The 15,064-nt window shown below is 31.5% G+C and overlaps 1 protein-coding gene and 1 pseudogene across 2 annotated transcripts; one reads left to right on the top strand and one right to left on the bottom strand.

Annotated features, from left to right (window-relative positions):
- The first annotated feature begins 3,257 nt into the window (after positions 1-3,257).
- On the top strand, positions 3,258-7,654 carry LOC130806313 (cleavage and polyadenylation specificity factor subunit 3-I-like; annotated as a pseudogene).
- A 914-nt stretch (positions 7,655-8,568) lies between these two features.
- On the bottom strand, positions 8,569-14,422 carry LOC130806864 (probable WRKY transcription factor 69). Of its 2 annotated transcripts, none has more exons than XM_057672091.1 (3): positions 13,322-14,422; positions 12,772-12,915; positions 8,569-9,551 (listed from the first exon to the last, which is right to left on the bottom strand). In XM_057672091.1, exons 1-3 carry the CDS (start codon positions 13,480-13,482, stop codon positions 8,957-8,959), a joined length of 900 nt encoding a protein of 299 aa, XP_057528074.1. In that variant the 5' UTR covers positions 13,483-14,422; the 3' UTR covers positions 8,569-8,956. The 2 variants fall into 2 exon arrangements, with proteins under 2 accessions (XP_057528074.1, XP_057528073.1); XM_057672090.1 differs by having other exon boundaries at positions 12,772-12,918; positions 13,322-14,416.
- Between the last annotated feature and the right edge of the window lie 642 nt (positions 14,423-15,064).

Genomic DNA, 15,064 nt, shown 5'->3' with positions numbered 1-15,064 from the left:
TCTTTTCTGTTCCTACTTGTCTTTTTCTTAATCAGCCCTTAAAAATTCATTATATTTGCTCAATTTAACCGTTTTTTTGAAGTTTTTTATCCCCCAAGTATGTATTTTACATAGGGTTTTCATTATAATCTGAATATTATAGTTTATTGTGAATTTTGATGATATTAAATACTTCTATTTGTGCTCTGTAATTATTGCTGTATAGTTAAGACTCAACACTTCCCTTGAAATTTGCTCAAAAGTTCTGTTTGTTGGTTAGGATTACCACTGTGCTTTTGTTTTGGTGTATATTAGCATATTATGAATGATATCAACATTCCATTACCTCCATTAAGTGGCTCCCACGGTGGTGTTTGGGTTTGTATTTGGATTTGGATTTACAATTTGGATTTGGATTTGGGTTCAGATGTAAGCAACCTTACCATTGCTATACAGTGATGATGAAGAGGTTCTTTCGGTTCACATGATTTAATGGGGCATTTTAGTGTAGTTCATTTCTCCTTTTATTTTTCCTAGAAGTCTTGTTTACCTTTTTAATACTCGCCGAGATAATATTTTAACCCTAATATCTCTAATTGTGCATAATTATAAATTATGAAAATTAATATTAATTATCCTTGTATTGAGATGAATAAAAGAAGATTTCACTTGAATATATTTGAACTTATAAATTAAGAATAAAATACAAATTTAGAGTGATAAGTGAATATTAACCAATAAGTAAATGAGACTAGTAGCAGGAATAGGAGGGAGTATATTTTAAAACCAAAGAAGTATAAATCTTTAGCCCTATCAAAATAAGGGAGGTGTATTAGCATATTATGAATATTTGGTATAATTTAATATTCTATGATTTGTGTATTTATGTAAACAATCTTTGTATAGCTTGTGTACATGGGTTGCAATCCCATGATTGAATAAGCAATGGCAATGTGTTCATGAGCAAACAACAAAACATATTCTATCTAAAAGAAATAGGGAAGACGTATGGTTTCAATCATCAAATTGTTTTTGTTAAATGTAATTACCCTCAATTACAACTAAATACAACGCATATAAACACTTTGTAAATGTTTGCCTTATAAGCTCAAACACCTTCAATGGTGTTTGCTCACACATTTAAGTACAAACATTCTTAGCTCTCTGTTTTACTCTCTTATACACTATGTTTGGATAGGAGGAAATAAAGAGAATGGAAGGAGAGGGATATGGAGGGATTGCATTTCCCTCATTTAGATAACAATAGGGAAGGGAGGAAAATGGAGAATTTTCATTTCTCTCATTTAAATACCAACAATAGGAAAGGGAGGGAACTAGAGGGGGGAGGGGGGAAATTGGAAGGAAGACATCCTTCACATTTATTACAAAACAAATCATTTTAACATAGAAAATACTTGGAAGGAAAACACACCAATCTCCCCTCCCTTTTCTTTGCTTCCAAAAAATGTTATCTAAACATAGTGTTAGTGCACTCCGTCACATGTTTTTGGATACTCAATCTTAGCTTCAACAATCCTTTCGCTTGAGCTACCTTCACTCTACAACAATTGAGAAATCTTCAACAAGAGCTCTTCCCCTCAAAGGTGGTGTTTCCTTCTCAATCTACTCTAGAATTTCGCTTGGAGATCGGTGTGCTTTATTAGGTGTACATATAATCATTCCTTAAGTTCCCCAAAGTCAGAATGCGTACAATACACATAAATCCAAAGAGTGCTCATTCAAGCCCCCCTTCCCACGTCTGAGCAAAATCAGGCACACCTTCACTAGGCTCACCCATGCTAGATTTACCTATGCATTCCTGTACATTCTGTTTTGTTTTCCATGCCGGCACTAAATTTCTCTTTGCTCTATCAAAGTGCTCATTTAAACATATATGGTTCCCTTTCAAGCACTTGGTACCTCAAAGTTCCAATTTGCTGCCCACCTCGTGGCTTGCTGTCACCTTGCTCGTTTGAATTCGCAGTAGAGTGTATTCAAAGTAGAGTATAACATAATTCGCTAGCCAATTTGTTTTTTGAATTCATGATTCACTCAAAATGGCTCAAAAATAGCCCAAAACTAACCATAATTCGCTTTCTACGATTTCCGAATCACGAGAAGATTAGTGAATTATGTGACACTATACAGCCTGCCAATGCCCTTTTTGATGCTTGATCGAAGGAGCTCACCGTTAGTGTGATCAAGAGAAAATACTTAGATAAATTATATTTTGAATAGAAAGAAAAGGGACAAAATTTTAAGAACCAACTCACAAGACGAACTCAATGAAATGAGATTTAAGCTAAAGACAAGAACACACTCAATCTAAACTAGATTAACACTCAAGACAAACTCAAAGTATTAATGAAAATTTTGATTCTTTGGACATAAAAAGATGAACAAGAGAAATAAACTCAAAGTTCATAATAGGCTTAAAAACATTTTGAATTTAACATTACATCAAGACTCCTATTTATAGCTCTAATACAAGAATCTAAAAGCCTTAGATACATCACCTATTTTTGGCCAACGCATACATGAATGAACAAAGTTTTATGCACCAAAAAGTCTTCATAATAAAAGCAATGTATGTGCTGATTTTTTGAAAGAAAATTCAGCCCCTACATTAACTTAATACAATGTTTTTGCTGATTCTAAGAAGAATAATTCAGCCCCCTTAAGCTAACTTAATACAATGTATTTTGCTGATTTTAAGAAAAATAAAAATTCAGCCCCTATGTTCAAAATTTTCAATCAGCATGCATGTATGTAGCCTTGTTTTTTCTTGCTCTTATATTACATAAACTTAAATAAAACACAAAAATAAAATAGCTGATTTTTGGACTAACAATGCGCCGCCCTTAATGATTTTTTACCATGATATTATTTGTGATCCCAAGTTAAGCACGTCAAAATCCTGGATCAACTTAGAATCTTTTATTTTAAGGTTATGAACATGAAATTGCCCAAAAGTTTACTTGAAATTTAATATAAACCATATCCATACACTAAAAAGGTTGGCCATTGATTTGGTTTTGAATAAGTCGAATGCTCCTGTATCACAAGACCAAAAACACACCTCAGTTGTCGCTCGTTTTCTGTATAGAGAGCTGAGAGGCATTATTAAAGATTTTGTCACTTTGCCTGTCCCTGGTTCGTATTGATTTTGAACGGAATGTTTAAACATTTTTTTTTATGTTTTATCATATGATAATTTTGAAAATCCATTGTTTAAGAGACCACCTGTTTGCTTTTAAAGGATTTGTTTACGTTCATATATGGCTTCAACTGGTCAACCATCGTCACTGAAGAGAAGAGATGCTTCGGTCACAAAAGGAGGGGATCAACTTTCCATTACTCCGTTAGGTGCTGGCAATGAAGTGGGTCGATCTTGTGTTTATATGTCCTACAAGGGGAAGACTGTATTGGTATGCACATTTTCACAGTTTTGTCCTAGTATCACCAATGAAATTAAAGTGTCTTTGCCTTTTCTTATGGATCTTAAGAACTTCCATTTATCATTCCCAGTTTGATTGTGGAATCCACCCCGCATATTCTGGCATGGCTGCTTTGCCTTACTTTGATGAGATTGACCCTTCAACAATCGATGTTCTTCTAGTTACACAATATTTTCTTCGTCTATTCTGCAGTTACTTTATTTCTAGTGGTAGCATTTGGGCATTTGTAAACAAATTCCTTTTATGTTTACTCCAACTCATGTGGTTGTTTCTTGATTTGAGGTGCTTTATCATTGATTTACGTCATTCTCAATGATGTTGCTCTATGCCTGCAGCTTTCACTTGGATCATACTGTATCTCTTCCAGATTTCTTGGAAAAGGTTCATGCTCTAAAAAATGCAATGTTTTAACTATAGATGACCACTTGCTCGTATTGATTTCTTTTTTCTGGATTTCTTATCAGACAACATTCAAAGGCAGAGTTTTCATGACTCATGCTACTAAAGCTATTTACCGATTACTTTTGTCTGATTATGTTGAAGTCAGCAAGGTTTCAGTTGAAGATATGTTGTTTGATGAGCAAGATATACTTCACTCCATGGAAAGGATTGAGGTTTGTCATCTATTCAAAGTGTAAAGGAATCGTTATATTATGCCGACATCTCTTTCCTCATATCCTTGCCTCTTAATTTAGTTTATGTTTTGAGTTCTGTAATGAAGATATTGTGTGCAAGCTTGCATTTGTTCTTCTGTGTCTTTGAATGGATAGCATGTAGGCCTTTTGGCTGTTTTGTTTAGGGTATTTTTTATATTGCCTTTGTTCTTGTGGTTGGTTTGTGCTCTTTGGCTTTTTGGGTGCCTCGTTTGTGGCTTGCTCTGTCTGAGGTAATTGGTAAGGCTAAATTTCTCAACCACTAACCAAAGAACCCATGCCCTCCCCAGTCCCCTATCTATCTATGGTTCAACTACCTAGATGAAGATGTGTGTCTCCCCCAATACTCTTCCCCGAAGTCATATGCATGCAAATTTCCAAAAACGAGGTTTGAAACTCTTTGCTTGTTTGAGCACGAGAGTTGCTTGTTCAAGCACCTCATGTGCTCCTTTGAGCAAGCTTCATCCTTGTCCGAGCAGCTTTCACTAGCCTCCCCATACTTTTCTTAAACCTGCTCGTTTCACTTTGCTAGCTCCCTCACAAGACTGATCGTTCGAGTACTGGTATTGCTCGTTCGATTAACAAGCTCTGCTGCCTTCCACACTACTTGTCCGAGCAGTATGTCTGCTCGTTCAATCAGCTCTGCATTGTGTGTTCTGGCCATCTCTTTGCACCATCCTCTTATATACAATGTCTCCATCATTTGGGTATCTTCCCACATCAAATTCAACCAATCCGTCATTCTCAGTTATCCCTTGAACATGCTCACTTAGTGAAGTTTTAAATTGGGTAGAATGAGTCAATTTCAACTTCTCCAAGCTTCTCCTAAGACCAATTGGTTTTAGGATGATCGGGTTTATGAGCAGTCAGCTCTCCTCTTAACGGGTCTTGTTGTGTACAAGTGCGTTAACAAATTTATCACTTGGGTCTTCACCCATCAATGCATAAGAATTCTCTTTGGAGGATTTAGTTCTTGAATTGACAGTATCTCTAGAGAGTAATCTGTTATTTTGATCAAAATCAAAACAAAAGTTTTCCTAAACACTAATCCAGCCATATAATTAATAAAAATCTTCGAAAAATATGATGATTGGAATTTATTTTGCTCTAAAAGTTATCGTTTTTCGTCTTCACTATCTTTATTGCAACTGTCACATTGCATTCTACATGGCAGAGAATAGAGATCTTAGTCATCTTAAAAACAAACGGTCTACTAGTTTTTAATACTTCCTTCCCGTGAGACGGCTGCGTACGTGCGAACACTTATAGGTCCAGCCCATAATATTAAAGTTGTCATTTTAAAGTTTGAATTGGACATTTTGGACCTTGAAATAGGCATTTTAAGTCTTGAATTTGACAAACTTTTTTACAGTTGGAGTAGGCAAGTAAAATATAAAATTAAGGGTTGAAGTAGGGATTTTAAAAGTTAGAATTGGAATTTTAATTGGTGGAATTGGTGTTTTAAGGGTTGAAGTCGATAGCTAAAAAATTAAATTAAGCCTTTGGAGAAGGAAGCTTGAGGCTTGGCGTAAGGGTTTTAAGTGTTAGATTTGGCTTTTTAAGTCTTGAAATGGGTGTTTTAAGGCTTGAATTCGGCAAGTATAAATTTTTTTTGGTCGCACGCGTGAGGCGGCCTCATACAAGTTTTTGTGTTTGTTTTTTAATAAATGTTACAATCATCCATAGGTTGTTTTTTTAATATCTGTTTCTATCATCCATAGGTTGTTGATTTCCATCAAACTGTAGAAGTAAATGGAATTCGTTTCTGGTGTTATACTGCTGGTCATGTCCTTGGTGCAGCCATGTTCATGGTGGACATTGCTGGAGTAAGAGTGCTTTATACCAGAGACTATTCCCGAGAAGAAGACAGGCATTTACATTCTGCTGAGATTCCTCTGTCTCCTGATATATGTATAATTGAATCCACTTATGGAATCCAACTTCATCAGCCTAGGCACGTTAGAGAGAAGTGCTTCACTGATGTCATTCACTCAACTGTTACCCAAGGGGGTCGAGTCCTTATTCCAGCGTATGCGCTTGGTCGTGCCCAGGAACTATTACTAATTCTCGATGAGTATTGGTCGAATCACCCTGAACTTCACAACATCCCCATATACTATGCTTCTCCTCTTACGAAACGATGTATGGCTGTGTATCAGACCTACATAAACTCTATGAATGATAGAATTCGTAGTCAATTTGCTACCTCCACTCCCTTCGACTTCAAGCACATATCTCCACTAAAGAGCATTGACAACTTCGATGATGTTGGTCCGTCAGTAGTGATGGCAAGCCCCGGTGGTCTTCAAAGTGGGCTGTCGAGATAGCTTTTCGATAAGTGGTGTTCTGACAAGAAAAATGCATGTATCCTTCCTGGATATGTAATTGATGGGAAGCTAGCAAAAACGATCATAAATGAACCAAAGGAAGTTACCCTGATGAACGGTCTCATGGCTCCGCTCAACATGCAGGTGCATTACATATCCTTCTCTGCCCACGCTGATTCTGCTCAAACGAGTGCTTTCCTCTTGGAGATTAAACCCCCTAACATTATACTCGTCCATGGCACAGCTAATGAAATGGAAAGGCTAAATCAGAACCTGATCAGCATGTTTTCTGACGGGAACACAAGAATTTTCTCTCCGAAGAACTGTCAGTCTGTGGAGATGTATTTCACGTCTGAAAAAATGGCTAAAACAATCGGAAGGCTCGCTGAACCCCCCCCCCCCCCCGGTAGTTGGTGACACTGTAAGTGGGTTATTAGTTAAAAAAGGTTTCACTTACCAGATCATGGCCCCACAAGATCTTCAAGTCTTCTCACAATTCTGCACAAATAATGTGAACCAACGGATTACAATTCCTTACTCCGGTGGTTTTGTTGTTTTGATGCATCGACTCAAACAAATGTACAATAAAGTTGAATATGTAGTCGATAAAGATTCTGATATTCCTGCACTCGTAGTGCAGGATTCAGTTACTGTAAAGCAAAAATCTGAAAAGCACGTATCGCTACATTGGAAATCTGATCCAATTAGTGACATGGTTTTGGATTCTATAGTGGTGATGGTTCTAAATATAACCAAGGATATGCCAAAGGTGATTGAATCGGAGTCTCTAGAAACCGAAGAAGAAAATCATCGAAAGGTGGAGAAAGCCATGCATGCGCTTCTGGTATCGCTGTTCGGAGATGTGAAGGTAGGTGAAGACGGGAGATTGGTCATTACGGTTGATGCGAATGTAGCTTATCTCGACAAACAGAGTGGAGATGTTGAGTGTGAAAATGAAGGGCTCGAGGAAAGAGTAAGGACAGCATTCAAACGTATCCATTGTGCTGTTAACCCAATTTCTCTTCCTGCTGCATAGTCAATAATCACTACTAAATACAAGTATTATCTTGGTTTGGATACGTATAGTGTAATCTAGTTAAATTTAGTGTCTTTATTGTATATGTGTCTCTAAATTGATGATTAACTCATACCATGGTATGTTGTATTTCAATTATAGCTTTAACGAGCGGTGTATACTGAGTATGACAATGATTAATTGATGATGATGGTACACATACCCTATGAACTATTGACTTGATTAATCATCTAATCAAATTGACTTGACGAATTAATTAGAGAAAATTTGAAATAAATAAGCAATTTAATAAAAAAAAAAAAGAAAAGTGAGCTTTGGTTAAACTTAATTTTAAAAATAAGCGTCTTCATGTTCGAGGCTAAGGTTAGGTATGTTCGTAGTTATTAACAGCGAATAAAAAAATTGGTCAAAAAAGTCAAAATTATTTGTTTGCAATTAATAAATGCGAACAAAAGGGAGACAATGTTATACCGTTAGAAGGGGCAAAAATAACAAAAAAATGGTTTGTTCCCAGTTAGTAATTGCAACAAACATGATTTCCATTTTTTTGTCCCTCTAACGTTATGACATTGTCTCCCTTTATTCGTAGTTATTAACTGCGAACGAACAATTTTGACTTTTCTTGACTAATTTTTCTGTTCGCTGTTGGTAACTGCGAACATACCTAACCATAGACTCGGACATAAAGACACTTATTTGTGGAATTAAGTTTATTCGAATCTCAATTTTTTATTTTGTTAAATTTGCTTATTTGTTTCGATCTTTCTTAATTAGAATTGATAGGGAAATTGAAAGAATTACTATGCAAAGGTGTAATTCCATTGCCATTATTTTGTTAGATTTGAGACTATTTATGAAGTTTGTATATGTCTAGTTTTAAGTCTCAATCAATTTAAATAATTTAAATAATATATTACTTTGTATTTTTTAATTCGAAGAAAATGTTTTTTTCGATAGAGAAGAATAATCTTTTTTTTGACTATACGAAATAGAAATTCTTCTTGCGCTATCTTAGTAATTTCTAAGTGTAAATCGTATTTCTCTAATTTGGAGTCTGCTTTTCGTTTACATCGATGCTTGTTTATGGTGAACAAAATATTAACATTAGATGATAATTTGATAAAAATATAACTAGTTCTTATTTCAAAAGTCTAATTCACAAAAGATTACAAGAAAAAACTTGTATGTTCATCAACCAAAATTCTAAATCAACAATCAAGAGAAGAAAATAATTTGTGAATTCTTTAACTCTTTCTAGTATATGACAACACATCTTTGTGGTGATGAATAAATAAACAATCACCATAATTTTAAAAAGAAAAATAAATATGTTAGAAATCAACTATTATTTTCTCGGCTTTAAAATGGTCGATGCCATATAATTTTAAATTTTGTTAAAACTCATTTCTCTATAATATTTGAAAGCATATCAATTATTTTGATTCGGAGAAAGCAGTAAAAAAACAAAAAGGAAAGGTTTTAAAATCAACATTTTTCTATAAATTACGTACTACCACATATCGGAGTAGCATTTGTACACCTTTCGATTTTTCTATGATCGCGACGAAAAACTAAAGAGCATTCTGGAAGCTCGTCTAAATCTCCAAATAACGATTCATCTTCCTCCTTCATAGAAAATGTTGCTAATTCAATATCTTCACATTTAGGTCCAACAAGAGCAGGTGTATCAAATGACAAATCAGAAATCCAATTATACTCAACCCCCAAATTTCCTAGCATCAATGTGTCCCCAACAAACTCTAATTTTGGTGGATCACCAAATGGGTTAACATGTAATGGGGATGATGGAGACGGTGATGGTTCGTCGTCACCATCATCCTCGACAGAGCTTGGTTGGGTGGCACAATTAGGAGGGCTTGTTGGTGGTGGAGAAGTTGTCGGAGAGGCAACATTCGGGGTGGATTCTAATGATTGATGGTGGTTGTTATGGTGGTGATGGTAGTGGTACTTGGTTGTAGGGATTGAATGGTTGTGTTCACAAGCATAGGTGATGATTAGCATAGAGGGATCCAAACGACTTCTTTCGACTTGTTTTCTAGCCGGGCATCCTTTAGAGCTACTACATCGATAATATCCCCTGAATTAAACAAAATTCATAAATATAAGAAAAATTGCATCATAATAAGCACATTGTTTTGTAAATATCAATAAATAGTGGAATCTAATTCACCAATTACATATATATTTTATTTATCAATTAGTAATTGGGGGTACATTCATAAATCATGATGAATTAATGCTATACTTTTATGAATTTATTTGTGGTACATTGAAAAGAAATTATAGAGGTGTTTATTCGGATTATCGGATTGATTTTAGGTTCGTTTAAAGTCTGATCTTGTATTCATGTTACATTTTACATAATTATAAACTAATTTTTAAAGTCGAATTGAATTGAATTCGATTACAAAATTGAGTAAATATCAAATCATCAAATTTGCTTTAAAGAAATTAAAAAAAAAATAATAATCTAGAGATTTGCATAACCGCGCGTGTGATGCTTGAATGTTGTTTTTCCTAGCTTTTAGGATAACGGTCGGCATTGGGCATATCAAGTAATTGATTTGATAGAAGTACATTAATGTTTGCAGAATACACAATACTTTAAGTAGTTTGCTTTTTCATACAGTTTAATGTAATAATTTAATTTTTAATATTTTAAATTATATATAATAAAAAATTATAAAAATTAAATATTAATAATCTTTGCATTGAGACAAATCAAACAAGATTTCACTTGACCATATTTTAATTTATAGATTAAAAACTAATTGCAAATTAAAAATAATAAATGAATATTGTAATAATTCTAAATGCTACAAGTAATTTGAAATGGAAGAATTATGAATATTTGACTTAGAAGGTTGCAAATATTTCATACTCACTGAAATTCAACGTAAATGTCTCATTTGTTTATTGAATTAAGTCACTCTAAATGTTTTATTTTTATTTTTGATAAGTTAACTTTATCAATTTATCCTTACTAAATTTAATTTTTCACACCTTTACACTTACTAATCTCACTTTACCTCTATTAAAATTTAAAAACACTACATTTTTTTCTTTCACATGTGGTCTCATTTGACCACCTAAAAAATAGTAAAAAATCAACATTTACTTTTTCACAATATCTAATGCACTTATTCAATGCTTAATATCCGTTATTAACTTATTATACATAACGAAATATTATAAAAAATGAATATTAATAATCTTTGCATTGAGATGAATCAACAAGATCTCATTTGACTATGTTTTTAGATGAAGAATAAAAATACAAATTAAGAGTAATGAGTGAATATTATTAAAAAGTAAATGAAACATTTTCAGCGGAATGAAGGGAGTAATAAACATCTCCATAACTGACTTGACAATTAGTAAATCAGTCAAAACTTTCAATTGATCAAACCAACCAATAGCTTTAACCTCTAGCCAACAATTTCAATTAACAATCATCTGCCAAATAAGTCATTTATAAATTTTTTATATCAAAAAGTAAATTTTTTTTCTTTTGTAGAAAAATAGGATAAAAAATAATCCTGACTGAATATATATATATATATATATATATATATATATGCCATAGTTTTTTGAATAGTTCTTGGTATTTTATAGAGTTAAATGATACTTGTAATACATAATTAGATTATTAGGTAAAGTAATTTTTCAGGTAGTATTTAGTGGTTGAGTATTTTTTTGTAAGTTATTTTTTTTAATGTTTATTTCATACTTATATTACTAGTGTTTTGAATAATTATTCCAGTTAAATAAAAATTACTACCTAAAGCATATTGAAGTAATTGATTCTATTTATTTCTTATTTTTGGTGGCTTAAATTTGTAGAATACTTTTATGTTTCGATACATTAGTAATTTTGAAGAAATGTAGCTTATAAAATTTTGATTTTTGTTGATGGAAGAATAAGATGGAAAATAGATATACATAAACAATTTAAAGAGAAATTGACTATGTAGATAAAATTTATAAAGAAAATATGTTAATAAAAAAATATAACAAATTCAATAAATCAATCTAAAATAGATATATTAACAAGTTCATTGTGGCCATTAGGTAGCTACTTCCCTTTTTATCTTTTCATTTATCTTTTTTTTTTCATTTAAAAATGTCTGCGTTTATTATAGGATTATTTTCTTCTTTATCATTTATCATATTCTCACTATTTCGTATTTTAATTTTACCAATTCTCATAATTTATCTCAAGGATTTTTATTTATTAATTTTCCTTAACCCTTGGATAACCTATGGATTATGGTTTTATACATTTGAAGCAATATTTTATAATCCTATCATTTCAATAGACAAAACGGCATACGCAACATGTTATACAATATTCTTATGTTCTCTCAACTATCATATTCTTATGTTTTAATGAACAATGTAAAATTATTTACAAATGATTTTTAAATTTTATTTTTAATGGAACCGACTTATAATAGAAATAAAATTAGATCTCAAGAATTTTAATATAAATGGTATAAATCTTAAGAGACAATGAAAATATTTGTAAAAAGTTTTTTAAAACATATAAAAATATTGTAATTCTATTAAGGTTATTATAAATTAAAATTAGAGATATATTTTACCAAGAGATAATTTTTTATAATTTAATACTCAATATCAATATAATAAAAATGTGATTTATCATACACCTCGAATATAACGCTATTTTTAAAATTAGACAATTGTTCAAAAGAAAATTAAGCGAGCAATACACGCACATGAAAAGGAACGTGACAATCTCCCATGATTAGTTTCCAACCACTCCATTGGGAGGGCGTAGATTAGCAAACCCACCTCTATTCTACTCTAAAATACGACATCCTATTTATCTGTTTGAGTTAGGATCTTTTTCATTATTTAAAATATAATTGAGGATTTTTTACTCAATTTAATAGCTAAAATTGTTTGATGGAATTTTAATATGGATGATTTTATCAATTTATTTTTTATTCTAAAGTAGGTGTAAAAATTCTAGCATGAATAATAGAAAAGTAATGAAAAAGATCTTAATACTATCTATTTTACGAAATTTGTCTCATTATCTTTTTAATCTGTTGTTGTAATTTTATTTTTTATTTTTTTTGAAATCATTTTATTTTATTTTATTATTTTTGATCATTATTTAGTTTTTTTTTTTAATTCTCATCTACTTATTATATTATACTCGTCGCATTTATATATTTTTTCCACTGTTTAAAAATTTAATTGACATTTATAGGTGAAAGAAAAAGAGATTTGGTCCAGTACAGCAGAGAGCACCATAAAATGATACACACCTTGGATATGGAGAACCCTTAATGGGTTTTTGGCCGTATTTTCTCCAAGCCCATGAATCAGACGGTGGATATGCTTCACTTTTATTTCTTGATCCATCACTATCTCCTATGGGAACTGATACAACTCTTTTCTGTACACCTTTTCTGCTGTTCTCCCCACCAATTTCATCATTAATTAATTATATTTCTCATTTCCAAAATATAATTTATAAAAAAAAAAATTAATATAAATTGTAAAAATAACCCTAAATTTTTTGGGTTTATTTTTTTCAGGATAAGGATAATTACACACAGATAAGAGCGAAAAGGATAAAAGAATCAAACTCGATTTTTAGATTCACTTTTAAAAATATCAAAAGTTTTTGAATATTTTTTGTCTTTTATTTGCTATATTTAAGTTTTAATTTAATTATTTTATAGAGAAGAACTTATTATGAGGTGGGTTGATAAGCTGGCCATTAATTCCCTCGTGTTTTGCATGACAAAACACAGAGGAATTATGACGAGCTAATCAACCCATAAAAAACAAATATTATATTTTTGAACTAACCTTTTCTTCGGAGAAGGGGCGGCGGCGGCAGCGGTGGTTCTTATTTCGTCACCGGAAAGTGGCGAATCGAGTGCATTTTCCGATGAGGTTTGAGGATCATCTTGTTCATTAGTAAGATATGAACTTACTCTACTCTTATGATGTTTATTTTGCATAACCATGGTTAATTATAAATATTTGGATCACCCAAAAAAGCCAATAATACCAAAAAAAAAATATTTGGTGCTCCTAAAATAATAAAAGGGGTGTCCTTAAAAGTAAAGGTATGATATTTCTGGGTTAAAAATACAAAAAAAAAAAGGGAGAATGAAGAAGATTTATATCATATGAGGAAGTGTATAAAGGTGAGAGTTCATGGAGATGGTGGGAGATAGAAAAAAAAGAGAAGGTTTAATTAATTAATCAATTAATTATGTTATAATAATTATTATTATAAATAAGCTAAGGTTAGTGGTCATGTTTACAGATTGGCAATTGTTCAATTTTTTAATTATTTTGAGTCGTGCGAGCAAATACGCAATCATATGATAGTTTTTCATTAATCACTTACTACATCTTATACTTGTTATTGATAGCGACATATATTTATACAACATATTACAATACACAAATTATTATGAGAGACGCATTATATATATAGGCTAAATAGTCCAATTAATACAACTTAAAGAGAAAATAAGAATCTAAGCTTTATGTTTTGAGGTCGTCTCTCTGAGAGACGGTCTCTCACAAGAATAGTCGATTACAAAAAGGTACTGAATATTTCAAAATGAAAAAAATATTAATTAACTAAGAAAATAACCTCGCGAGCAAGAGTAAAAAAATATCAAAGATTCAGACAAACATATTAAAATTGTAGAAAATCAAAGTGAATAGAGAAAACGAGTTTATATGGACAACGAACCACCGAAATTGATTTATTGATTCATGAAGTTGAATTTAATCTTTCGGGATAAAAAGCTTTGGCGTTGCGTGGTTGTTGAATGAATTTATTAATTAACTTATCTTGAGCTTGTCTTATATGATCGTTTCATCATAAGACAAATCTATATAATTAGTTTATTTATCTAATTTATCACTTTAAAATTATAAATAATGACTTTAACTCACTAAATATATATATATATATAGAGATTAATTCAATAGAAATGATTTAACCAGTATCATTTAAATATTTGTTATTCATCTTTTTATGACAGCTTTTTAGATAATTTTGGACATTTTATTTTTTTATTTAATTGTTATATTTAAATGTTAAATTGGCTGACATATAGTTGAGAAGTAGACATATTCTTAGGCTGTTGGTTTATTTAAAAGTTTTTTCATTCAATATTCAACTAAAGGGTTGTTGTTGCTCTCATCGTGGAGGAATCAAGTAAATCATTGATTAATTTGAGGAATTATGGACTTAGAAGTTAGATCATAGCCCCTATATTTTTATTCTATTTTTCATACTTATATACCAATTATTTGATCTAAAAAAAAATTATTTTCCCTCTTGTACTAAATGTTATAATATATTATGAACAAATTTTATTCCCTCTTGTACTTAATGTTATAATTATGTTTTGATGTTCTATGTTTGATCATGTTTAGTAGTGAATTTAGAATCATAAATATATATTTCGATTTGAATTTAAGATATTTTTTTTGTTGAATTAAAACACGAAACTACCGAGAAAATTTTATTCATATTTTGAGTTATTTGTTTTATTTTATAACCTTGTGTAGTATTTTTACGGC

The sequence above is a fragment of the Amaranthus tricolor genome, chromosome 2, assembly GCF_026212465.1.
Source record: "Amaranthus tricolor cultivar Red isolate AtriRed21 chromosome 2, ASM2621246v1, whole genome shotgun sequence".
In the NCBI taxonomy this organism is placed as follows: Eukaryota; Viridiplantae; Streptophyta; class Magnoliopsida; order Caryophyllales; family Amaranthaceae; genus Amaranthus; species Amaranthus tricolor.
The sequence above is the reverse complement of the archived record's forward strand: the minus strand, read 5'-3'. Positions and strand labels throughout refer to the sequence as shown.